This window comes from Manacus candei, unplaced genomic scaffold (genome assembly GCF_025592945.1).
Source record: "Manacus candei isolate 608988 ecotype Guabito, Panama unplaced genomic scaffold, ASM2559294v1 h1tg000050l, whole genome shotgun sequence".
Lineage (NCBI taxonomy): Eukaryota > Metazoa > Chordata > Aves > Passeriformes > Pipridae > Manacus > Manacus candei.
In genome coordinates, this window is record NW_026138098.1 from 21459279 (window position 1) to 21484325 (window position 25047).

Below are 25047 nucleotides of genomic sequence, written 5' to 3' on the forward strand. Positions count from 1 at the left end.
CATACAAGTCATCTTCATGAGAGACACATTTCAAAGCTTGGAAACTGTAAAATGATATTCCTCAAAATGACACTGTAAATAACTAAAAATGTGAGAAATTTTTGTTCTGAATGAAAGATCTGAATGCCACAAAATCCTGTCTAATCTGTTTTTCATGGGTCAGCCCCTCTCTATTAAATGGATTTTTAGCTGCTGTTCAATGGAGTATAAGCTTAGTATCCACTATATCCTCTATGAGGGAATTGTAGCCTGCCTTTTCAAGAGGATGGGCTCAACAGTTTGTGCTTTTTTATCTCTAACTGTGATGATTCTGCCTAAAAGCAGATGACTGACTTTCCATTCTGTAGCTTCTACTATGTGGAGGAAAATCCACTGTAATTAAATCTTATAAAATCCTCTAATTTCCAATATAAACATTTCTCTGACACAGGCGATTCCCCTGAGTCTACCACATAGCCCAAGGAAAACAAAGAGCTGGAGTGGTTTCTTGCTTCCTCTTAAATATTTGATCTTTTTGGACAAACTTCTACCCTGATAACAGTAGCTTCAAGCCTTACTCAAATTAATTATTTTTGAGACAGAATGTAGATTACTGATTTTTTCTCACTTGTAATGTTACTTTGAATAATGACTAAACTAGCATGTAATTTAAGCTGTGTAAACAGCAAGACAATAGTTGTTTGAATTGTTCTATGGCATGTAGCATTATATTTCTCATTTTGTGTTAGAAACAAAAGCACATAAATCCTGCTTGACAGGATTTGAGATTGAAACTGTATTGGCAAAAGAAGAACTATATGCCTCATTAAGCAAATTTCCAAAACTGAAGCATCCTCTTAGCTTACAAGTATGAATTATAGCAACATTACTAATAACTTGCAGTGATACAATACTAATTCCAAGGACATTGCAGCTTTTTGTGCCCGTTTAGGGTTTGGGATAATTAAGTATGTAGACAAAAACTCTTATCCAACAGTACATTATGAACCAGAGAAAGCTCTGGGTATTTACCCAGTCCTCTACGTACTTGCAGGATTTTGCTGCCTTTCTTGTACATTAGAGCTTTGAAACAACACCACCAGAGAGCATTGTGCTATTTCTGCATAGTATTCCTTACCTTTCCCTGCATATTTAAGGACCTATTTTATTCAATCTTTTTTTTTCTGTGATAAAACAAACCTCAAATGGGGGTCGTGATTCTACTGGAATTCCCAAACATTTTGCTGTCGTTGTCCTGTGTGCACCAACGACCCTTAGTTGCCCTGACCAGCCTCGTCTGAGACCTTCACGCCACTTATGGCTGAGAAATCCCATTTAAGCTCAGACCTGGGCCTAGGGTCCTTGTCTAAGCAATGTTGTAGGGAGGGGTGCTGACCTGCACTCTTGTCTCCTGGGTGGACCTGAGATCTGTGCTGGAACTAGCTTGTCTTGTAGATGGACTTTGGACCCAGACTGTAGCTTGGGTCCAGTCCAAGCTGTGATTCATAGAACCACAGAATTGTTAAAGTTGGAAAAATCCTCTATGATCAAGTCCAACTGTGAACCCAGCACCACCACATGTTAACCATTAAACCATGTCCTCAAGTGCCATATCCACATGGTCTGTGATCATTTCCAGGGATGGTGACTCCACCACTTCCCTGGGCAGCCTGTTTCAATGCTTGGCAACACTTACAGTGAAGTTTTTCCTAATATCTAATCTAAACGTCCCTTGACGCTTGTTACCTCTCGTCCTGTCACTTGTTACCTGCGAGAAGAGACTGGCCCCCACCTCTCTAAAACCTCCTTTCAGGTAGCTGTAGGGAGCCTCCTTTTCTCCAGGCTAAACACACCCAGCTCCCTCAGCCATTTCTCATAAGACTTGTGCTCCAGACTCTTCACCAGTTTTGTTGCCCTTCTCTGGACACCCTCCAGCACCTCAATGTCCTTCTTCTAGTGAGGGGCCCTGAACTGAACCCAGGATTTGAGGTGAGGCCTCAACAGTGCCGAGTACAGGGGGATGGTCACTTCCCTAGTCCTACTGGACACACTATTTCTTGTGCATTGGCCTTCTTGCCCACCCGGGCATGCGCTGGCTCATGTTCAGCCACCGTTGATCAGCACCCCCATGTCCTTTTCCACTGGGCAGCTTTCCAGCCACTCTTCACCCAGTCTGTGGTGCTGCCTGGGGTTGTTGTCACCCAAGTGCAGGACCCAGTGCTTGGCTCCTGACCACACTTCCTGTATGACCCCCTTGCCTGATTGATTCATCCCCTCACCATGCCTGGGAAGATGGATGGATCCTGTCCCCAGCACTCTGCTTTGACCGCCACGCTCAGCTTTTGTGCTGGGTTTGTGTGGGGCTGACTCCTCCTCAGAGCATTCAGCTCTCTCTGCACCTTTGATGTGCCATAACTGGCCATGATTTGAAACACCTGCAACTGAAAATAGATTGTGACATCCAGCTACCAAACTACCTTGTTTCTGCTGTTCACGACATATTTACCATGAAAGCATCGTGTATTTCACTCTATAAAGAAATCACGTAATTCTGTATTGCAGTAGTCTAAAATCTGTGTTGGAAAAGGGGAAGCAATAAATGGCATATGTGGTAGGAGAATATTTTGCTTAGTGTCACCTTGTTTTCTCTAAGACTTCCTCTGTCTGAACTTCTGGCCTTCTCTTTGTGGTCTGGATTCTTGTATTAGAGTACTTTTCAAACCGGAAAAGAAGTCCATCCTTCTTAATTATGATGCAATTAAAAAGCTAGATTGATTTAAAATATTGGAAAACACAGCAACCTTATCTCCAGACAGATCAAATATGAAATAAACTAATAGTTTGGTAAAATGCGAGAATTTCCTATTTAAATGTCTTTCACCAGTGAAATTTGCATGTATTATGTAGGCATTAAAAAAGGAATTCAATGTGAGAAATGTCATTTCAACTAATTACTGGATCTATTTCATCCAAAGAAACAAAATAAGTTTTTCTGAGGATTTGCTTTCAACTCAAACTGCAGCTACTTTGTAGGAACATGTCAAAAAAGACAACCTTTTTCATTTTTGTTGAAACATTCTTCAGATCAAAGTATCACCTTAGTATTTTTAAGTTTAGTCACAGAACTTGGTTATGGATATTCCTTATACATTTAATAGGACATATAGTAAATGTTCTTTAGCCATTGCAGCAGAAAGGTTAGGAAACTACTCATTCATTACTTTTGCAGCTTGTTGTTATTAGCACAATTTTAAAGAGATCTCAGGGTAGCCCTGTCAGTGGCCTTCTAGAGGAGTGTAATAAAGCCAACCTCATAACTATCCCAACAGAATAAAAATCAAATACATGGTTGCAGGGATTTCTAGACAAGGAGGAAAAACTCCTAAATTAAAAATACTTCAGTGGAAGCTGTCCCCATGAACGAGTTGTTTAGCCCTGTTTATAAGAGGAAATGTTGAGGCAGCAGAACAGAATTCCAGTCTCCATGCAGGAGTTCTTTATTAGTTTCCCATAGCACCTGCCTTTCTTCCTATATGTGTGGCATTGCTAAAGCTGTTACAAGAAGTGCAATAGACTTTGATGCTGTGTATTTGAATAAATAATGCACTGTGGTGAGTGTCAAATTATTTCTGTTGTAACTAAAGCATTTCCTTTCTTCCTCTGTAACTGTGGGCAAACCATCTCACTTGGGTGTGCCTCTGTTCCTCCCCAATCTATCGATTTTATGGTCTTTGTGGAAAGAAAACCAAAAACTGCTTAAGCCATCACCTAGTTTATTCTCTGGAGAACTGGGGGAATCTTAGGTGACAGTGAAATACTTTAAGCTGTTTGTTACACTGACAGGCTGACTTGCTGTTTTCTCTCTGATGTTGCTATAATTTCCTCTCAAAGTTATCATTCTTCCCCATCACTTTTGCAGTATTTATCCAAGACACCTTCATGTATACCTATCTTATGACCATCCCTGTCATAAGATCTTTCTTCCCAGGCTAACAGTCTAGTTGTGAGACTGAAACGTTTGTTATTGCTAATCCCCAGATTGATTCAGTGACATTTTTTAAGGAGAAAACACAAAGGCTGTTTTTCATCTTGGTGTTTTATTTTTAGTTAATATATGACAAAACAGATTTATTGTCAATCAGACAGGCAGCATTTAGCATTGCTAAACAGGAAAACACTTCCTAGTCTTGGCCTCTTATGTCCTGGTGAATAAAAAGCTCCTTTCCCTCAAACTGTTTCTGATATGGATTAACACCATGTTGAAGAGAAGTTTAGAACCTGCTAGGAACTTGTCTTGGCTAAGGGCAAAAGAAGGGAAGGGCTGACAGAACTAGAGTTGCACTTTTCAGCTTCTTACTATCAACTTGCAGATAGAGAGGGCTGAGAAAAAAAGGGAAGGTCTTGGCAGTGGGGATTTATAGCTCTTCTGTTTCAGCAGTTATTGGCACATTGATCTCAGTATGGTACTCTGAGGAGTCTCCTGAAGGCATCCAAGGTATTGGAGTTCTGTTGAATGAGGGTCTTTTGCTGAAATTTTGATTATATATCATGAGGGATTCTGGAAGCAAAGGGCAGATATCAAACTGAGGCACTTTGAAGGTCATCCTTTTGGCTGCTTTCTCGTAACCCCCGTAAGGCATGGCAGTCCTGGCATAGAGGAATATATGGAGTTAGTGAACAGAGCATAGGTAAACAACAGGATTTAGAAAATAAATGATTGAAATTATCGACATTGTAAGTTTTGCCACTGTTGCAGTTGACTGGCCAACAAATCCTTCACAAGAACATATATGTCTCCATTGTCCCTGTGCTAAAACAAAGATGTAAATACACACACACTCTTGTGCACTTCCTCCACCTTTGTTGCATCAATCTCCATCAAACCATACACCTTTCACACTTGTTGGTACTCTGTGTGTAGAAGGCAGAGGCTGCATTATTGCAGAAATTAATGGGATGTGGGTTTATCCTCGGTACTGATGTCCTGAGGCTCTGGAAGTGGGTGGGAAAATTGTATCAAGACATTAACAAAAAATTGTTGCTGCCCTGGAATTATTTGTAAAACTTTCAGTTCTTATCAGAAGCAGCAGGAAGATCCTGATTCTTATCTGAAGTACTGTGAAGTGTATGGCCTCGGATCATAAGCATTTTTCCTGAACTCTTGAACTTTGAAGGGCTGCAGTAATAAACAGTGACAAGCTAAATCTCCCCAGTCAAATGGGGTGAGAAAGAAAGGGAAATAGGATTAAAGTTCTCTTATCCAGCTGCATAGGTTTTCTGACCATAAGCTGAATTAAAATCTCTAGCTCTTGATATATTTTCTCTTTGTAGTCTTCCAAACATTTCATCCACAGGAGACTACTAAGCAAAATGATGTGCAACTAAAACTCCTTTACAGTGCACAAGACAGGAAGCTGTGGTCAGAGTCACTGTGTTTTCTTTTGATAAATAAACTGAACTGAATATCTAAGAAGACTTACCTGTTAAAAGACTTGTAATGGGGGAAATCAGGTTTGGGACTATATGACAGTAAGTCCGTGGTGAACTGACTTTTGTCCTCGGGGCTGATACCCATCGCTCGTTCCCAAGGGGAGATGTAAGTTTTAAATATAGTCACTTTTTTGCCTCCTGACTTTCCATCTATAAACAGAGGAAGGTAAAGAACTCTAGTTAGATGACACTTCTTCTAAATACATTTCCTTCCTGTAATCTGCTATTGAAGTTGAGACACCAACTTTGTTTCCAGATCCTGTAACTCCTAGATCAATCTGAGATTTAATAGTTAGATTTCTCTTTAAAAAAATGGTCATACACCACTTCTGTCCTTATCCATAAAAGCAAGTGTAACACAGTCTAAGAGCCACTCATCCAGGAGTTTGCATTAAAGCATATATTTATTTGAAAGCTAATTTTTTATTCTTCTCTCTGGTTGCTCCTATAGAAAGAAAGGAAGTCTTTACCTCATCATCTTTTTGAGTAATTTGGGGGAAGCTTTATATAAGGCAAGGTGCTAATTTCTTAATTTATTTTTTTCTTTTCTGCCAGAACATAGCAGACATAACATGGCGTTTTCTTTGTGATTACATGAACAGATATTCATCTTTTCCTGCTTCTGAACCAGGATGTTAGAGACAAGTCTGGCTCACACACCCTAGGATGGCTAAAAGCAGTTTGTAAATATGATGGAAGTTAAAATCCTGTCTGTGACAAGAGCTGCACTTTGTTGTTAAGTCAGATACTTGATTGCCAGAAATTTTAGATTAGTTTCTAGCTGCTCGATTAAGCAAATGATCTTAGACAAGGGTTTTCATTCTGTATGCCCTTCCCTTCCCTTCCCTTCCCTTCCCTTCCCTTCCCTTCCCTTCCCTTCCCTTCCCTTCCCTTCCCTTCCCTTCCCTTCCCTTCCCTTCCCTTCCCTTCCCTTCCCTTCCCTTCCCTTCCCTTCCCTTCCCTTCCCTTCCCTTCCCTTCCCTTCCCTTCCCTTCCCTTCCCTTTCCTATAATTTCTTCAATCCAGTCAAGGAAGGTATTTCTGCTTCCTGCCTATGACTCAGCAACACAGAAGCATGCAAACAAAACCATCAAGCTAGAGGCAGTCCAACTAGACTTTGCAATGGAACTTAGTTTGGAAGAATTCAGGTTTTAGTCAGATTAATTTGCTTGTCCTTAAGAGTAAGGTTGGCGTGAGGTCTGATAGCTTTAGCTATTTCTTGTTCTTTCAGAGAGATACTTGCCTTTCTCAGGACCACTGCCTCCTTCTCCACCATGTCCAGGCGATTTCCCTGCATGCTCCCCTTCGCTGTCTCCAGGGCCTCCTTTGCTTCCAGGCCTGGGAGGGACACCAGGATGCTGCTGCTTACTGGAGCCGTGCTGCCCAGCTGTCACGCCTCCTACCATCCGCCCCTGGGCATAGCCATGAGCATCTTCCCCGTAATGCCCTCCCGGTGGGATGAACTTCTGAAAGTGATCCTAAGGCAGGAGAAAAGAGCGTATGTATCCTTGTTACAGGACATGGCCCAGTCATGTTTGCAGGGTTGGGTCCCAGAACATGAACTCCCAAGTTTCTGTCGTCTGAGTTTCTGCATCTAACAGCCAATCTTCTAGTCCAACAGGAAAGACCATATGTGATATAACTCAGGTGACTTGTATTCTATAGCTGGGTGGGCTGTAATACACAAGAGACACCATTTTATGTCTGATAGGAGTCAAATTTTGATGTCACTTATGACTGATATGTAAAATATCTTGTGACCATATGCTATCAGTTTCTATTCCACAAAAGTATTTATTAAAATTTCTGTGTGCAAAGACAGGACATTGTGCTGGCACCACAGGGTCTATAAATCCTGCACGGACTGTTTGCTCTTTCACTGTGTGCTGCAGGGATTGTGCCTTCTAGCCTGGACCGGGGAGAGCGGATGGCCAGCAAAATAAGACCAACCTAGTTTTACTGATGGGTACAACTTTCTTTCTTGCCTTGGTGCTGGTTAAATTTGGTTCATTAATACACATACTGCTACAAACAAAATTCTTCCTTTTTGTCATTTTTCCCTTGTGGTCTCCAGAAAGTAGTTTTTGTATCTCAGTTACAAAACCAGTGGCAGAACTTTGTATATGTTATTCTCTCTATTCAGTATAGGAGCAGTTGTGGAACAGCAGCAAGGGCAGTGGAAGCACACACACCTCATAGTCATTTTATATGATGGGAGTGAGAAGAGAGAGATCTGTGTATTGTCCCCAGCAGTGATCAGTATGAAACAGAGGAGGAAGGGAAAGGAAATTTAGCTTCTGCCAGAGCAGGTAAAGGTCCAAACAGAGATACATTGGCTAACCTGTGGGAAAGTAAGCTGGGCAAGAAATAGGAAGTGTTTTCATGTCAAAGTTAAGATAACCCAACAAAGTCAGCTTGATTATAGTGTGGGAGCTAAGTGTTACAGGGCCCCTGTGACAACAAAAAAGCCAGGGAGATGTCTACCTGTGTGCCTGTTTTCCATATGTGTGAAGGTCTGAACGGGGAGAAGTATTTACGTGTTGAGAAAGACTGAAGAGATAGCAGCCTGAAAAAACAGAAAATACTTTCTGGAGACCACAAGGGAAAAATGACAAAAAGGAAGAATTTTGTTTGTAGCAGTATGTGCATTAATGAACCAAATTTAACCAGCACCAAGGCAAGAAAGAAAGTTGTACCCATCAGTAAAACTAGGTTGGTCTTATTTTGCTGGCCATCCGCTCTCCCCGGTCCAGGCTAGAAGGCACAATCCCTGCAGTACACAGTGAAAGAGCAAACAGTCCGTGCAGGATTTATAGACCCTGTGGTGCCAGCACAATGTCCTGTCTTTGCACACAGAAATTTTAATAAATACTTTTGTGGAATAGAAACTGATAGCATATGGTCACAAGATATTTTAGGTATCAGTCATAAGTGACATCAAAATTTGACTCCTATCAGACATAAAATGGTGTCTCTTGTGTATTACAGCCCACCCAGCTATAGAATACAAGTCACCTGAGTTATATCTCACATATGGTCTTTCCTGTTGGACTAGAAGATTGGCTGTTAGATGCACAAAGATGCAACAAATACAAATCAATGCAATGGAATGAACCTGTGGTTCCTAATGCTGCAATTCTACTTGCATAAATTAATCTCAGGCAGTCAGTGGGAAACCAGAGTGCCAGCTTCAGAGCTGGCTCTCAAAGGGTTAAGGCTTTCTCAGGGCTCTTACACCTAGCACAGTTTAGCAAAAAGAAGCTTTCCAGGCTGTAAACAGGCTTCCAAGGCCAGCTGTTCAGCCAGCTAAAAATAGATGAGAAGTGAAAACCCACAAGGCTCAAGGCAGAATTAGCTAACCCTCCGCTCCCTGTGTCTCCCGCAACAGTGTCCAGGGTTTCACAGCAGGTCACCAGGCTGCAACCCAGGCAGGCAGCCAGCTGCAGGCTGAAGTGGCAGAGCTGGTGCCCCCAGGGCCTTTAGGGACTGTCTGTCCTTCTCCTAGCTGTAGGGAATTCCCTTTTTAGGAACAGAGGAGAAAATGTTTCCCTGAATGTCAGGAAGCACTGACAGCAGAGAGGATTGTGAGCATTAAGCTGTACACAGGAGCTAGCAGGGCAATCTGCTCAATTATGTGTGGGAGCTGTGTAGCTGTAAAAAGGCAAACTGAAAAAAGGGTATTTTGAGGGCTAGAGGTCAGAGTGAGGTTATTCTCAAAATGTTAATATATATGCAAGGTTAATGCTTCTGATTTGCTCAGTACTTTCAAAACAGGATTTGCATATGTTTTCCTTCAAGTTTCCACCCATGTTTTGTGCCTTTCCTGAGAATTAAATGCTTATTTCTCTTTTCCTCTGGTTACTTACATGTGCCCTCCTGAAAAAAAAAGTCACAAAACATCAACATAACATGAGCTGCAGTAAGATGGGCTGCTTTGATTCTGTTCACAGCAGTATTTCATATGACCAGGGAGGGGCATCAGTGTCGTCTGGTGTTATTTTAAATTGCAGTATTGTCACTGATAGGAACGAAGTTTCTCTGAAATAGAAGGTCTGCATAAGGAGAGCCACACCTAAATCTTATTTAGCTGCAAATTAAATTAGTTTGATTGGCTTAGGCTAGTTCATGATTCTTCATGGACCTGCTGGGAAAACTGATCTGCTGAAAGCAGGCATCTCCATTCAGATAGGAAAGACACATTTTCCATGCAATACCGCAGTCTACTCACCTGTTAGGACAAAAATATAATTTTCTTCAGTTTAGGCCACCACAATAGTTTGTCTTAGCTCAAATTAACAGGAGGCAAAGGGAAATTAATCTTTTTGAAAGATTTTCTGAGAGAGCAGAGCTCAGGAATGGCAGCCTCAAGCAGTAGTCTCAACATTGTCAAAGCTGGGTGGGTGCAACTTTGTCTCTGGTATGTAGACCACACCTCTGGTCAGAGTTTTTGAAGTGAAATACAGCTTATAGTTGAGGAGAATACAAGTCTTGGGTCACTGCTTGTGGAGCTTTTCCATATATGCATATTCACATCATAAAACCAGCCTCTCAGTTAGGGTTGGATGACCCTGTTGGAAGTTCCAGGAGAGAAGCCCGGGAATGTCAGTTGAGAATGCTGATAGCCTTCTCCTGTTGGCTCTGGGGACAGATCCCACAGTTCCTCCACAGTAGGTTCCTCCCTGTCTGTGCACTGCTGGAGGTAGCGGATGTTATCAGTCCCTGCGCATCCCTAAATCCACTCTCATGAGAAAACAATTGTCGCAAGTTCAGGTGACATATGGTCCCCTGGTTTGGCTAAACAAATTGGGCTCATGTCTTTGAAGTCCTTAGTTCTAGCAAGAGTCTGATCCTGCAGGCTGAGTGCTTAGATGGACAAATTCTGAGTTCTCTGGAGCATGTGCCTAATAAAAACTAGATAATGAAAGATGATCCAACTGAGCTGAGATCTCTAAGTATGTCAAGGCCCTGACGTCACTCCAGGCAGTCCCCAGGAGAAGACACTATGTGCTCCCCTCCAGCTCCTTGCTGTGCCCTAAAGAAAATGATTGAGGCCACCAAATGTGTTTCTATTTCCACCTCACTGATAAAGAGCTCCCCAAATGTTTGATACCTATGTAGTTACTAACACTTCTGAAGTTACTGGTCTGCGTTCTCTTAGTGGCAGCCACTCAAATGCTCCTTAATGGTGGGATGGGAGATTTAAAATTCAGACACTTGGAGAGTCTCATAGACTGCCTGCTGTTTTTATCAGTGTGCACCTCAGTCCTTCATTTGGAATCGCATAACCTTAAACCTATGATTCACTTTAAAAAAAGGATGAAAATAAGAAGCTGCTAAAGTACTAGGCTATGTTTTTTTAAAACTTGCTACCCCAAGAGGTACAGCAGGTTGAGCTTTTGCTATTTCCAGGTCTACTTCTGACTTGCTGTTTAATCTTAGGGAAATTATTTTTTACCTCAATGCCTGAATGTACCCATCTAAATAATGGGAATTTTTATCTAATGCTACCCAAAGTTAGATATATCTTATTTGTATATTTTATAATATCTTCGCCACATTTTCTTTGTGGATGAAAGAAACTGAGTTTCAGAATTTTGGTCCAAAGTTTTCTCACAGTGCTGCAACAAGCTGCTGTGGAAAATAAAAGGATCCTTTTTTTCTGTTGTTCTGCTTTTTCCACACCATCACTTCTTGAATAAGAACACATTGAACTCCATGTTCACTCTTACACAGCTTTGGATACAGTTGGGACCTCTAGGTCATCTGCACCAATCCAATTCCAGTGCAGCAAGGCTCATTTTGTTAGATAAGTTACATCTCACCCAGCTCACTCCACTTGGGTCATTACCTGAGACTTACAGCTCAGCTTGTAATTATCCTGTAACATTTGTTCAAGAGGTTAAATATTTCCTGCAGAACAGAATTCCTAGAAAAAATGCTTTTCCTGCTGTTTTCCATTTAACCTTACCTCCAGCAATATTGATTGACGTTCTTCTAAGTACATTAAGTGGCAAACAGAACCATCAGTGCATGTTTGTGCAATAAACCAAGTAGCTGCATGGTAACATCTTTGTTTCTCCATCCTTATGTTTTCCTTCACACCCTATTTCATGTCTGGCTATTTAACATGTAAAACCTCTGAGGCAAGTTGGTTATGCTGTGAAGCATCACTTTTGGCATTTTAACATAACCTCTTCCATTCTCTTCCTGCTGCCTCTGCCCACTCCTCTGAGTTCTTTTTCAGCAGCAAAGGGAATACCAAGTAACTCCCGCCATTATCCAGAAGTACAGTAATCCAATTCTTTAAACCTTTTTCACTTCCTATGTTTTGTTTCACAGTTGATGTCAGCTTATCTGAAGAGACCTCTTGACCTGAAGTCCAGCAGAAATTGCCAACATATGTTCAGATTGTTTTCGTACAAGCAAAGAAGAAATGGAATGGTATAAGATTGGAAACTGCATTTATTTTAATTTGTGGGTGAGTCTGAGAAAGTATCAAGGTGGGGTTATTTGTTTGTGGGTCTGGGTGTTTTTTGATGTATTACTGCTGGTAATTGTCCATTCAAATATTGGTTATTTCACTTTTGTAATGGTTTTAAATTAAGATCTGATAGTAAAGCGTGAAGAGCAAGGGAAAAGAAAAAGGTTTTCTACATGTAACCCAAATCAGGCCACAGGTTTTGACTAGCAGAAAGACTATATTTAAGGATCCTCACTGGAAGACAAACAGCAACATCCAAAATACTATGGTTTTGTTTTCCGTTTCCACTTAATGATTAGCAGGAAGGTGTTAGAGAGTTTCCCCTTGATGATAGCAAGATCTTACACAGAGGTTCCCAAAGCAGAGGTGAGACCTTGGAACAAGTTAAGGCAATTGTGACTGAAGCTGTAAGGATAAGAAACATCATTTTGCATGATCTCAGTGTGTTTGAGGCCAAACAAATTTAGCATTATGAAGGCAAGGTCTGTGAACTGCTAATCTATTAATTGCAGAACAGTGAAGTGGGATTTAGGAGACCCAAAGATAAGACTGAGACCCTCTCTATGATTTCATGTGACCTGTTCATCTACCCTATGGTTCAATTTCACCATTAAAAAATAAATGTAGTAATTTCCTTCATGCTGTGGTTGGCCAGATGCTACAGTAATAGAGCACAGAGCAATATGGGGTTTCCTCATGGTCTGTAGTCAATAGTAAATTGCATCTTGCAGCTCCACAAGGAAGTTGATAATATCCTCTGAGACATGGAAAGAACTACAGTTTCTGCAACAGAGTGGCACAGCCTGGCATGAGGAGAAGAAATCCTTATTCTGATTTATTAGACAGGATTCAGAAGAGCCCATCTTCTCCAGCACAGCACCAAACACAAAGGATGTTGCCTGAACTCTCCCTGTTTGCCAGGATACCAGTGTCAAACACAGCCCTCCTTAAAAACCTCCCCTTGTACTGTACTTGTACTTGTACTCCCCTTGTATTTGCAAGAGAAGAGGGTCACAGTATTGAAAACAGCTATTACAGTAGGTAGTGCATTCATTTCACTCATGTTGGCAATGGTCAGTCCCTTTAACCGTGGGTTTAGCTACCATTTGGCTTTAACTGGATAGGTAGAGCTGCAGCAGTGATTGAGTGGCAGGTTTTCACTTTTACATGGAGGTGTCTGACATTCCAGCATACACAATATATGTTTTCTCTGCTAAAAATAAGGAGAGTGATCTGATTGTCCATTGTGATTGTTTGGCTGGAGGAGAAGGAGGAGGAGAGAAACAAGAGGGTGGATCAATGACACATGACTGCTGAGATCTTCTCCCTTGTGTGGAATGTTTATGGCCACAGCACAGGCTATTCTGGAACCCCTTATATGGTTTGGATTTATTTTTAATAACCTTTCTCTTTGTGTTTTTTTTTTTTATATTACATTACCTTGCTGTTAAACTTTTTTTGTGGGAAAGAAACAATCCATACTTCATCCCAGACCTGTCTTGCTCTGCTTTGCTAAGTGTCCCAAGAATATTTTAAGACAGGTAAGAAATCTGTGATATAAAAGCAGAAAACCCACCCCCAGCTTCAAAACCCTTCACTGTCCCACAGCCATAAAGACACAAGGGCATCTTTGGGATGGGGAGCAAAGAACATGGAAATTAATTGAGAGAGGGAAGTAACCAGATGTAGCAGTAGGACTTCTTTACTCTGCCATTATCTTCTTCACACAGTTCCCTTGTGTTTAAGCTTTCTTTTCTGCATCTTGCCTTTGAGCAGATACAGAGAAAGAAAGAAAAGGAACAGAAAGCTATCAGGTATCGCAATCAAAAGGTCTTCCTGATGAAAGTTATTTGTTGCTAAGGTCAGGTGCTGTCCTGATGGTTTGAAAGATAACAGGCCACAGATCTGTTGCCTTTACCTGCCCAAGAACAACCAGCTCTCCGAGAGATGACTCACTTGCTGCGACTGCTCAGCTTTTCTTCGCACTGCTCTGACTGCCAGCAAAGGTGCTAACTTGTGCTGGCTGTGCTGGTGAGAATTGTTACCCACAGAGGCAATGGATGCAACCTGCCAGAGTCCTTGCACAGAGCACATGGGGCAGCCAGAAAATGGTAACAATTATGTTTGTGATCCTGCTAAGCTGGGCGCAAGTGAGGGCTGTAGGGCAGATCAAAGTCTTCCTGCACTGACTAATGGACATTTTTTATCTGTACCATGAATGTGGAGAGAAGATAGCCCTGAAACATGGAGGATTTTAAAGCTGAGTGCCAGCTGCTGTTTGGAGACCATGTTCTCATACAGCAAAGCCATAAAGAAAATACTAGGCTTGTTAGGGTCTTTTCTAACCCCGAAGACATTTCTCCATGGCACAGGATCTTACAGTCATGCTCAAAGAGCTTGGGAGCAGGGGTGTTCCTACAGAATAGAGGGAGAGATTCACTGCAGAAAGGGTACTGAATAAAAGTCAGGTACAGATGAATAAAGTAGGAAAAACAGCTAACAAAAAAGAGGCAGTCATCATCAGCCTTTGGAATGTTAGTCATGTAGAGACTGTACATGTCCAGTTTTGAGTCAGCTTGTTACAGCTTATTTGCTTTGTATTGTTCTGATTGGACATTCTTTAGTGACACCCTCACATTTTCGAGAGCTTGGACTTCAGCCTTTTTATTCCATCGCTTTATTATTGTCTCACTCCTCCTCACTACAGCAGATTCTGACATGTGAACTAGGCCTTCATATGGTTTAGGAGCTCTGAAATTGCCGAGTATTTATAAAAATAGCATGCACTTCTCTAAAATATTAATCTGAAGAGTCCAAAGTTCAACACACCATTCATTCTCACATCCTTTCTAGGAAATAACTTGCTGAAGAGATAAACTACCTAAAGCATAAAGAGATGAAGAAGCTGCCCAAAGTCTAACATCACCAGATATGCTTGCTATATTTCTGGTCTGTCATCACTCATCTGTAATCTGACCTACTGTTGTAATTTTAATGACTTGGGTTTTTTATCAGGTGTCTTTCCACATCCTGATTTCCAAATTGTCATTTTTAGGAGTGAACTTATTTACTTATTGCTGCTTTTGAAAACATCAGAGGGCTAAAAACAAACGTGTTTCTGTTTTGCAAAACATTTTCCTCAGCTTGGCTTTTATTATTTTCCTCGAGTTTCCTTGGACTAAAAAATAGATGCCACAAAGGGGTAAAATGACACCAAAGGAATTTTAAAGAATCAGAAGATGAGGCGCTATGTCAAAATGCATATAAACCTGAAACATTTTCCGTTTGTTTTACTGAACTCCTGACAATCATGTGATAGGAGAGTTTAATTTGTAAAAGTTTAGGTATCCTTAGAAGACTTTACACCAACAACTAACAGTAGAGAGAAGTTCAAAGATTAAATAACAGTAGTAGCTCATGGGAAAGGGGAAAAAAAAAGAATGTTTATGTTTATACATCATATCTGAAAGGAAAATATTCTAGAAGAAAACAAACGTGGCTTCTAGCAAATTAACTGAAGATATTGCAGAGTCAGGTTAGAGGTTTCTGGCAGAAATTTCACTTGTGGAACTTGCAGAAATGAGCAGAGGACTCAGTCCAGCAGAAAGCATGAAAGTATCCTAGACTAAAAATATAACTGCATCTACTTGAGCTGAAGTCAGACCTGGATGAATCATTGCCATCATGCAAAGAAGAAATGGAATGGGTACAAAACTAATTAGCCCTGTTCTGAGGTCTGAACACCTGCCAAACATGCAGTCCTCCTCCATCACTCAGTACTGAATTTTCTCATGCTTCTGCATATGTGATACCAAATATTTGCCAGAGGAAACTAAGGCTGTTGCCAAAAGGAAATAAAACTTGTGTGTTTATATAATTTCAGCTTTTTCCTTCACTTCTTTGCTAGTAGATCCTCCCTGGCCCATGCACATATAGAGGAGAGCTTGCACACACTCCATTCCTGTTTCCCCCAGGTGTATGGAATAGCTTTTTAGCTTTAATCTCCAACCTACCACGGAACTGTCGGTGAAGGCATCAGGGTTATTCTCATAAATGAACTTCTCCACTCTCAGCTGACGTAATTTGAACATCTTGGATCCTTTGTTAGTGAGGAGAGAAAGCTCTTCTAGCATCACATCTCTGGGGATGCTGATCTTCTTCCCCAGGTTCAGCTTGGACACCTCTTGTGGCATGTCTACAAGACATATGCAATGGGACACTTTAGGGAGTGCTCTGGTCCACATCTCTTGTCTATTGCTTCCTAGCATCAGTAGTGACTTCAGAGCACCCAAATTCTCTTCTAAATTAAGTTTTTAGGAAATGAGCTATGCACCAAGGTTTTACATTGATGCCAGTTTGGATACAGATGTTTGGGATTTACTCTGAATTGCAAGCAAGGCAAATCTGCAGTGATGAATTGCATAGGGGTGGAGCTAGATGGATGTGTCCCACAATCTGAAGCATCTCAGTCAGTGCAGCAGGATTCCTTAGTGCTGCCTCAAAATGCACCACTGCCTCATGTGGTTACTGCATTACACTCGCCTCCTCCCCCTGCAATTAAATGAGTGGCAGTCAGCTCTTCAGATTGGGCTGACATATAATAAATAAAGAGAACTCTGGTGTGCTTTGATTTAAACATTATCCTGGAGCCATGGCAAGATTCAGTGTTATTATATCTTTTTGTTTATTTGTTTTAGGGAGAATTTTTAAAGGGGAAAGTGGTTGAAATTCTCTTCAAGTCTTAATATGCTGGTTATTCAATAAGTACTTTTCCATTTAATTTGGTACCACCCATTCACCATCAAAGCAATGGATTTAAACACTTTCAGTGTAAAAATCTTGGAGAAATGCAGTTAAAGTTTTTCATTTGGAAACATGCAACTTTTCCTTGGCTTTGTTTTTTGTTTTGTTTTGGGTTTTTTTGTATTAACTAAGGTTAAGACCACTTCTCATTGACAACAGAGAATGAATCTCCATCCTTAAACTGCTATAAAATTTGTATAAAGCCCATTCATTTTATTAGACATACTCTGAAGAATTTTATTGTTTTTTAAAGCCAATTTTATATAGCACTATTTCATAGCACAGGAGGAAATGCCCTTTAACTGAAAATTGGATTTTTACCTGCTTGTTTACTTGAGTAAAGGATTAGGGGCAAACAGAAAAATATATACCTGTACCCTACCAGAGAAGTTTCTACAGCCATTTTTGGGGGCTGAAGAAAGAACACCATTGAATTATTACTTTTTTAACCTCTAAAAATCTTCCCCATGCTGTCAAAAGTAAAGAGAAGAGAAGGATATCACAGTTATTTAAGTCACCCTCCCCAATACACATGTATTCCGTAGAAAGAAAAATATCCCAGGTTAAATTTTTTCTGCTCTATTAACCTCTCTAAGAGACCTTGTCTTTCTCAGCAAATGGGTGCTAGAATAAAAGGAATTCTCTCACACAGAGGAAAAGAAAAAAGAGACAAAGGTTATAAGAGAGAGAACAACAAAGAGTATAACTAGGCACTACAATATTGATTCCTGTAAAAGATCATGTTCTCTTCCCTTTCACACTGGTGTGCACCCAAATTAATGCTGTAGGAGAATATGGGTTTACAGTGTGTGATGTAGATCAACATTTGACCTGAGTGTGTGCAATGCTTTTCAACTGTAAGATAGAAAATGTATATGGTTGAAGGCTGGGCTTTAGTAATGTTTGTGGCTCTGCCTGCTGGTATGTTCACTGCATGTCTTGCTGTGAGAGTTCAGTGAGACAAGGTGTGAAATTTTAAAGGCTGAAATTCAGGTTGAAATCCAAACAATTCTTAGCTGTGCAGTTTTTTGTATCTTACCTTTGTGTGCCAGCTTCCCAATGAGTTTAGTGGACTTTTTCCTTTTAAGAGGAGCAGGAGTCCCTGCAAGGGGCATTCCCACAAAGAGTTCTCTGCTTTGCTCTAAACACACAAGGAAATGGAGAATGAAACACTGGAAAGGTATTTCTTGCCTTTCTTTTAGTTGCCATCTATAGGCAAAAGATACCCAGCCTTCATTTCACACACAGGTTCTTTTCTATCCCTTCCACATGATGGAGCTAGTGAATGGTATCCTCCCATACAGAATATCATAGGCAGGCTGTTGTGGTGTTCTCTGGAGACTTAGCATTGTGACACAAATTACGGTAGCAGATCGCAGCAGAAGCATTGCCAAGGTGCCATATAGCATTGGCATCCAAAAGATGCATTTTAATTGCAGCATGGCAGTCTCCCAGAATCCATGTGTGCCATCAGGGTACTCTGTTACCATTTTGTGCTGCAGTAACAGACTGTCACTTTGAAATACAGTGTTTTAACACCATGCAGTTATCATTAGATGGTAATATATATTTTTGTATGAAGATTTCAGATCTGTCCATGGGTTTTTGGGAGCACTTTGAATAACGTGCAAGTGTGGTTTGGATATTTAGGTAGTCCTATTAGAATTAGAATAGGTATTCAGGAAGCCTCTAGACTGCAAGTTTGGAACAGGAAAAAAAAAAGAAAGAAACAAACCAAAATTCTAAGTACTTCTGTCTTTTATGACTGCTACTCTTTTGTTACAGAAGGGCTAGAGGAAGAAAGCACAGGAAAACTTGTTAAGGGAAAAGTTGTTCACCCAATTTGTTTGAAGTCACTTGCACCTGTATCTTATGTATGGATCTTATTCCATATCATTGTGAAGGAGGAAAGAGGAGAAGAGGCAGATTTTTTTTCTGGTACAGTGTTCCCCATCCCTAGATGGGATGAGAAATCTGTGTGCAAAGCCAGGGAAAATCAGGAGAAATCTCAGCAATTCCATTTCAGGCAGCTTCTCAGAGTCCTTCTTCGGGGTTATCACACATAATTTAAGTATGACAAATGTCTTGCCTTCACTTCAACACTGTCCATGCCCAAACACCAGCATAAAAGGGACAGATCCTCACCTAATACAAGGCAATACAATACCAAAAAAAATGAGCGAAGACCCACTGGCTTCAGCAGCAGCAATAACTAACCACCTCTGCCCCGTGATCCTTTGTACTCCTGTTGCTTAAAATTTCGGAACTGAAAACATTGAACTGTGAGTTATATTTTAAAACTACCAAGCAGACAGCTGGAACTAGGAATTTGTACACTGCCTTTGTTGTGGTCAAGACATTTTTATCTCCTGTGTATTCCGCAGTTTCATTCATCCATTGCTTCTTTTGCAACATGATTTTCATGTGATGAGGTGGTGATAACTGCTAAAGGAAGCCCAGCCACAGCAAAACAGCTCCAATCACACTGGCAGATACTCCCTTGGATTAGTTTTTCTTTCAGATTTGCAAGCTTTCCCTTGTACTGAGATGCTGCCTATGCAGTTCACGTCATAATCGAGCCCATACTGGGGTATTCCCAAAGCAAGCGTGAGCAGGTGCAGCCATAAAGCACGCGCTGCACATTCTCCTCGAGCAGCCAGACATCTGCTTGGCTATATAAAAGAATCAGGCCCTGCTTGACAGGAAAGGGGCAGTGCTGCCAGGAGACAGCAGGGGTGGGAGGTTACAGTCCCTCTGATGGGTCCTAGGACTGGCAAAACAGAGGGAAATCATCTGTATGCCCCAAATGTGGACTCCCTGGGACAAGGCAGAAATAGCTGGCCCTGCTGGGGAGCTGTGCTCCTCTAACACGTCCATTCCCAAGGAGCAGTGAGGACAAGTCCATCCTATTCTGCTGTCCTTCTTTACTAACCCAGCAGGACTGAGGTATGAGAAACCTGCTGCATGCAATTGGTCTAGTGTAAGGAAAGGGGCAGCAGCCTCCCTCTATGGACAGGGTCCAGAGCTACACTGGTACTACTGCTCTTTCAGCCCTCCCACCACAGGAGGCTGCTGGAGCCTCAGTCCCCATCCTCCCCACTATCCCTTACATAAAACCAGGGCCACAATTATCCTTTTCTTCCTGAGCTCTATCCCTTTGTTCAATTCCTCTGTCTTTTTCTGCATTGGCCTCTGCTGAAGTCATTTCCTTGTTTTGGCTGCAAACCAAACCCCTCTTTACCCCCTCCAGCACCTGCTCTACACTATTTTGCTGCCCAGTCAACTCACCTCAGGTTTGCAGTGCCAGGCTCAGACCAGCTCACACGCCTGCCCAGAGCTCGGCAGTGGGCTGCTTCCTCCCAGCCTGTCCCTGGGTGCTGCTGGGGAGGCTTGTCCAGCAGCCCCTCTCTCCCAGGTTGCCTGGGTGCAGGCAAGCTCTGCCCAGCACAAAGTGCTGATGCGAAGTGCTGTGAATTTGACTCCCGAGGGCTGCTCGCACAGGCATCCTGCAGTTATTAATAGCCAATGGCCCAGAGGGCAGAGTCTCAGATAGCACCGCTGCCATCCCTGAGGAGAGGGGAAAGGAAAAGGTTGCTCCTCAGGTCTCCTGCAGTCACTGTCTCAGCACACAGGAAGACCAGGCTGTCTGTAGGTGCCTCACTTCTTCCTCCTCTCTGTTCAAATCAACATGCTGTTCCCCTTCCTCCTCCTATTGCTTTTCGATGCAATTCATAAAATCTTCTCAATATCCTGTTTGTCAGTAGTGCCTCAAAAGCTATCAAAGAGCTGTGTTGCTCTTTTACACCTTCCTTCTGCCCCTTCCTCAGTCATTCAGCCCAGTGTCCTCTAGGCTGTCATACATAATTCCTAAAATGCATCAGTAAATACAGAAGCAAAATAATTGTATGCATGAAACAAGAAGTAATAGGAAAACCACAAAGTCTAGAAAGCTATTTACAGAGTTCTAGGAAGTAGCTATGTAATGTGTATGGGAAACCGAGCTTAATCAAATAGCAAGGAAACTAATTTCCTGATTAATGACAGAAGTAGGTTTGATTACCTGCATTTGGTGCAGCTTTGTACGTGCAAATGACCCTCCTTAGCTCCTGTTCATTATGAGGTGACTCTCCCTCTTTTCCTCCCTACCCGGCTGGGTTCTGGTTTTAGCATGAAGGTAACAGATCTCATTTCATTGGATTACTCAAAGATGCACGTTTTTCATCTTCTGAATAAAGCAGAAATCCTGCAGAAAACATTGTCTTCCTATTTCACACTGAAAGATTGGATTCCTATTGGATCAAAATCAAGTCGTCCACTGAATAATCCTAGAGTCTGGTGGGGGGGGGACCAAAACACAATTGTGATTGTAGTAGAAAATAATATGCACAGAGGATTGCAAGCAAAGTTGATATAAAGGAACATCAGGAGACAGCCGGTTTCCTTTTTCCCTAGATTTTGCTGTTGGTTTTACCTGCACCAAATGCATAGAAAACTTCCCACTGTGATAAGTGTGTTGAAAGCACAAAGTGTTAACCTCCAGTACTGTTTGGAAGGTCCTGTAGAAGACTGCTGTAACATACCTATGGGGGTAATCAGTCTTCATACCCTGCTTGGAGTCAGGGCACATATGACAATCTCCTGGCCCAAAGTTTCCCATTTTCCTCTTGCTTACGTCCACGTAACCACTATGAATACCTTACATTGTGCCTACTTCATAGCTCTCATTCTCCCTCATTCATATCTACTGTAAAAGCATGATGTAAGCTTTCCACTATCCAAAAGAGTGCTGCGTCCTTCACTGAGCCCAGCTGATACACCGGAATGATGTCCAGCACGGATCCTGCCCTCGCACTCCCATGCTGGTGACTGGGGAGTAAATCCCTGGAACAGTGCCAGTGTAAAACAGGTGCAGGGGATAGCACAATTGAACTGTAAATACCCACTGCTCTGGGCACCATCACAGAGCTTCAGGCCTGGTGAAGGCATTTACATCTGCACAGAGCTGGAGCGTGTCAAATGCTACCATCACAACTGACCATCTGTCCAAACATCACACCCACTCTGCACAAGTGCAGGAGGCCATGCAGGAGCAGGTCTCTTAGTGTTGGCCAAGCCCTGCTAACTGCAGGTTGTACAAGGAGGAATACCTTTTGTCCACATTCTCTCTCTGAGATTGGTTTAGCACCATGCTGGGCATTTGGCCAGAGTGCGCAGTCCTTGCTGGGACATGCAGTTGTGCTCTTTGAGATGCTGCTTTCCTATTCAAGTTCCCTGTGCTCTAAACCCTACTCTTTAAGGGAGACACTGCCTGTCATAAGGTGATGGCATGTGGGGCGACATAGTGAGAACAGACACAATATGCTGCTGTATTGTTTAAAATCAGCAGCCCTTTGCCTCTCCTTTCCAAAAGGCATGAGTTACAGACACCTCTTAATTTAAAGAAGTTTCTAGATACATTTTGATAATGATTTAAGAAATTAATGTGATTTATATTATCAGGTGAGAAGCTGAGAAATGCAGATACAATTATATGGCATTTCTTGCAGTAACTAGATTGATGCTAATCTCTACCTCCTCTCTACTTGCTTCCAGCAGCTGTTTTCAGACCAATTTATAGCTGCTGTATTATTTCTCCAGTCATCTCCTGTGCCCTTCTGAGCACAAATTATACCTTAGGGAACAGTTTGTACCAGCTGAATATCATGTGGAAACCTACTAGATTTTGAGATAAATCTTTTGTAGCTCCAAAAGATGATGTAGCAGGGAAGTATGTGGTTGCTCTTCCCTGCCACAAACATGACCTGATGGTCCTCTGCTTCCTTCCACCCCAGGCAGCTGCAGAGAGAGAGGAGCTGAGCAGGCTGGAAGGGAGCAGAGTGCCCTATGGCTGGCTGGTAGTTGGAAGTGAGCAGGAAACGGATGTGAACCCTCTTATGAAACTCAAGAGAGATTAAGAAAAAGCAATAGCAAGGTGAAGAGAAGGCATGTCTAGCATGGTGTGCGAGGATGTCAATCAGGATAGGAGCAGGCATGCCCTGCAATTAGGACCAGGAACAAGGCACTGACAGCAGTTCAGGGTGAGCCAACTCCAGGGGACAAGAGTCCCCTGTGGATCCCCAGCCCGAAGGGCAAGAGGCAAGCAGGGTTAGGGGCAAGGCCAAGGACTCTCAAGTCCAGCTTCAAGGAGTGATGGGAACTGTGGTCAGATGAGAACAAAGCGTTTCTGTGCCTAGTCAAGGTCTCGTGTGAGAAGTAGGCCGGGGGCGCAAGGAATTGGAAACAAGATAGATAGAGCAGGCATATGAAGGGAAGTAAGCTGGGAGTAGAGAATATAGGGCAGGAGCTTTATCCAGGGCTCAGAAATAGTACCTGGAAGCTGAAATGATCACGTGGGAAGATTTCTTTATTTCCTACATGGTGATGGGTAGTATTTTGGTTCCTAGACCAATCATCAGACTCATCAGAAATTCCAGTAGGAAAATCCAAGATTTAGACCAGTCTCTTAGCCAGGCTTTTGAGTGCTGTTATCCCTGTAACTGTCATCAGCCTCAATTTCTGAAGAGACCTTGGCCTCCTCCATTTTGAAAGATGATCCATAACCCTCATTCAGCACTCTATGAAGTCCTGTTCTGTCCTTGCAACCCCAGTCCTCCAGAGTTAGTTTTCATCTGCGTGTACATAGACCAGGTGAGACACAGGACCTAAGAGTGCATCTGGAGTGTGCTGCACAGAGCCTGAGCCTTGAGCCTAGAAGGAATGTGAGAGTGTTTATCCTATTAGTATGGCACCAGGATTTATAGGGTGATTTGGATAAAGCAGTCTTGCGTCTGACACTTATGCACCAAGACACATCTTTAACTAAGACTCTTACCTCCTACTCTACCTTCAAATAATGTCTTCATTTTCAATTACCAGACTGAGAACTAAATCCTGCCCCTTTCTCCTCTCTAGACACAGTTTCTCCTGAGACATGTCTAGTTCACTAGTCTAGAAATATCAATTGCGGGTCTAGCAGAGACTTCACTTGTGTCCTGCCATGGTGCTGGGTTCAGCAGCTCTGTGGCTTTTTGCACTGGGAATATTGCATCAATCTGCTATCTCTGCCATAAGCAATGCAATGAACTCAGCATAGAGAAGAAAGTATTTGTTTTCTTACTGTTATCTTACACACTCATGCTACTCAATGCTAAGGGCTTTAAATCACTACAAGCCTTGCTTGATGAGCTGGTGTAGTTTTCACTGAGGTGAGGTGGGGGGCTTACCTGGAGTGTGGTGGCTAAATTCAATCTTTGCTTAAGTACATGGAATTTCCGTTTATGCCAGTGAGGTAGTACATGTGCTGCCTGTAGGCCATTTCAGCACTTCAGGGAGATGTTTTTAATCATACAAGGAATTGTCTGTATCTCTCTGTGACCACCTCCCTCTTTCCAAATATACCCTTTGCTTAAGTGGCCTTAGGAACAGCCTGAACAAAGCTTTGCCTTCTCTGGCACGTTTCTTCAAAATTAATTTATTTTTGCACTGCATTCTTCTGCATCTAATTTCAAAAAGTCTAACTTCAAGTCATTGCTGTCTACAAAATCATTTCAAGAGCAGTGCATGAGATCTGCCTCATTACACTGTGCTGTATGGACACAAGCAGTAGTTCAGACAGTGGTCATCAGCAGGGCTGTCTCCTGAGCACATTTTGATCACGTGTAAGTCAGGCAAACAGCATCAGTCTTCACCACTTTAATTTCCCAAAGACAGAGAATTAAACCCTTTCCCTGATCCCCTTTTTCCCTGCTACCCAGGACTGATCTGTGCTGAAGGTACTCATAAGCAGCAGATTTCAAAATGATTCAATCTGTTCTGAAAAAATGTTGCACAACCCTTGATTTGGCACTTTTTTCCCCAATTGGTTTTTTAATTATTATTTTCAAATAAATATCATATTTGTTATTTTAAAACATTTAATATATGCTTAATCTCTTCTACTTTTACACAGACATCAGGAAGACTTGTCAGCACCAAAATAGGAGAAACAGTTAATGCCAGGCTCCCTGTTGCCACTAAGTGAGCTTAATGCACAATGAGATGTAGGTCTGGGGTGGAAATATGTAGGATTTGATCTCAGAGCTGCAGTGTGTGTTGAAATAGCTGGTGTGCCCATGGTGTGTTACTTGCTGGGCTGCCTGTTTGCCTGCATGACCTGCATGCTACCACCCAGGAATCCCCTCCAAGCTGCAGCAAGCCCTTTGCTGCCAAAACTCCCTGGCATGAGACTGACCTTCTCCTCTGGTATGTGGGACTGA

The 25047-nt window shown here is 42.1% G+C and overlaps 2 protein-coding genes across 3 annotated transcripts in view; one reads left to right on the forward strand and one right to left on the reverse strand.

Annotated features, from left to right (window-relative positions):
• Positions 1-25047, forward strand: part of SEC24C (SEC24 homolog C, COPII coat complex component) — a 109012-nt gene that overhangs the window by 3681 nt on the left and 80284 nt on the right. The window contains exon 3 of the mRNA XM_051800852.1: positions 11809-11947. The gene's annotated coding sequence lies outside the window, so the exon portion shown is untranslated. The remainder of the gene's footprint in view (positions 1-11808; positions 11948-25047) is intronic.
• On the reverse strand, positions 4058-20230 carry MYOZ1 (myozenin 1). 2 transcript variants are annotated; one of them, XM_051800977.1, is made up of 6 exons: positions 20042-20230; positions 17793-17894; positions 15964-16145; positions 6713-6947; positions 5460-5619; positions 4058-4626 (listed from the first exon to the last, which is right to left on the reverse strand). In XM_051800977.1, exons 2-6 carry the CDS (start codon positions 17866-17868, stop codon positions 4395-4397), a joined length of 885 nt encoding a protein of 294 aa, XP_051656937.1. In that variant the 5' UTR covers positions 17869-17894; positions 20042-20230; the 3' UTR covers positions 4058-4394. The 2 variants fall into 2 exon arrangements, with proteins under 2 accessions (XP_051656937.1, XP_051656938.1); XM_051800978.1 differs by lacking the exon at positions 17793-17894.

What these genes read in the sequence shown, in the direction of transcription:
- MYOZ1 (XM_051800977.1), bottom strand. Translation starts at nt 17,868, where the DNA reads ATGCCCCTTGCAGGGACTCCTGCTCCTCTTAAAAGGAAAAAGTCCACT. An exon ending in CCTTCACCGACAGTTCCGTG is followed by an intron (nt 6,948 to 15,963) that starts GTAGGTTGGAGA and finishes CTCCTGCCTTAG; the next exon opens with GATCACTTTCAGAAGTTCAT. An exon ending in AGGCAGTGGTCCTGAGAAAG is followed by an intron (nt 5,620 to 6,712) that starts GCAAGTATCTCT and finishes CTCTGTTTATAG; the next exon opens with ATGGAAAGTCAGGAGGCAAA.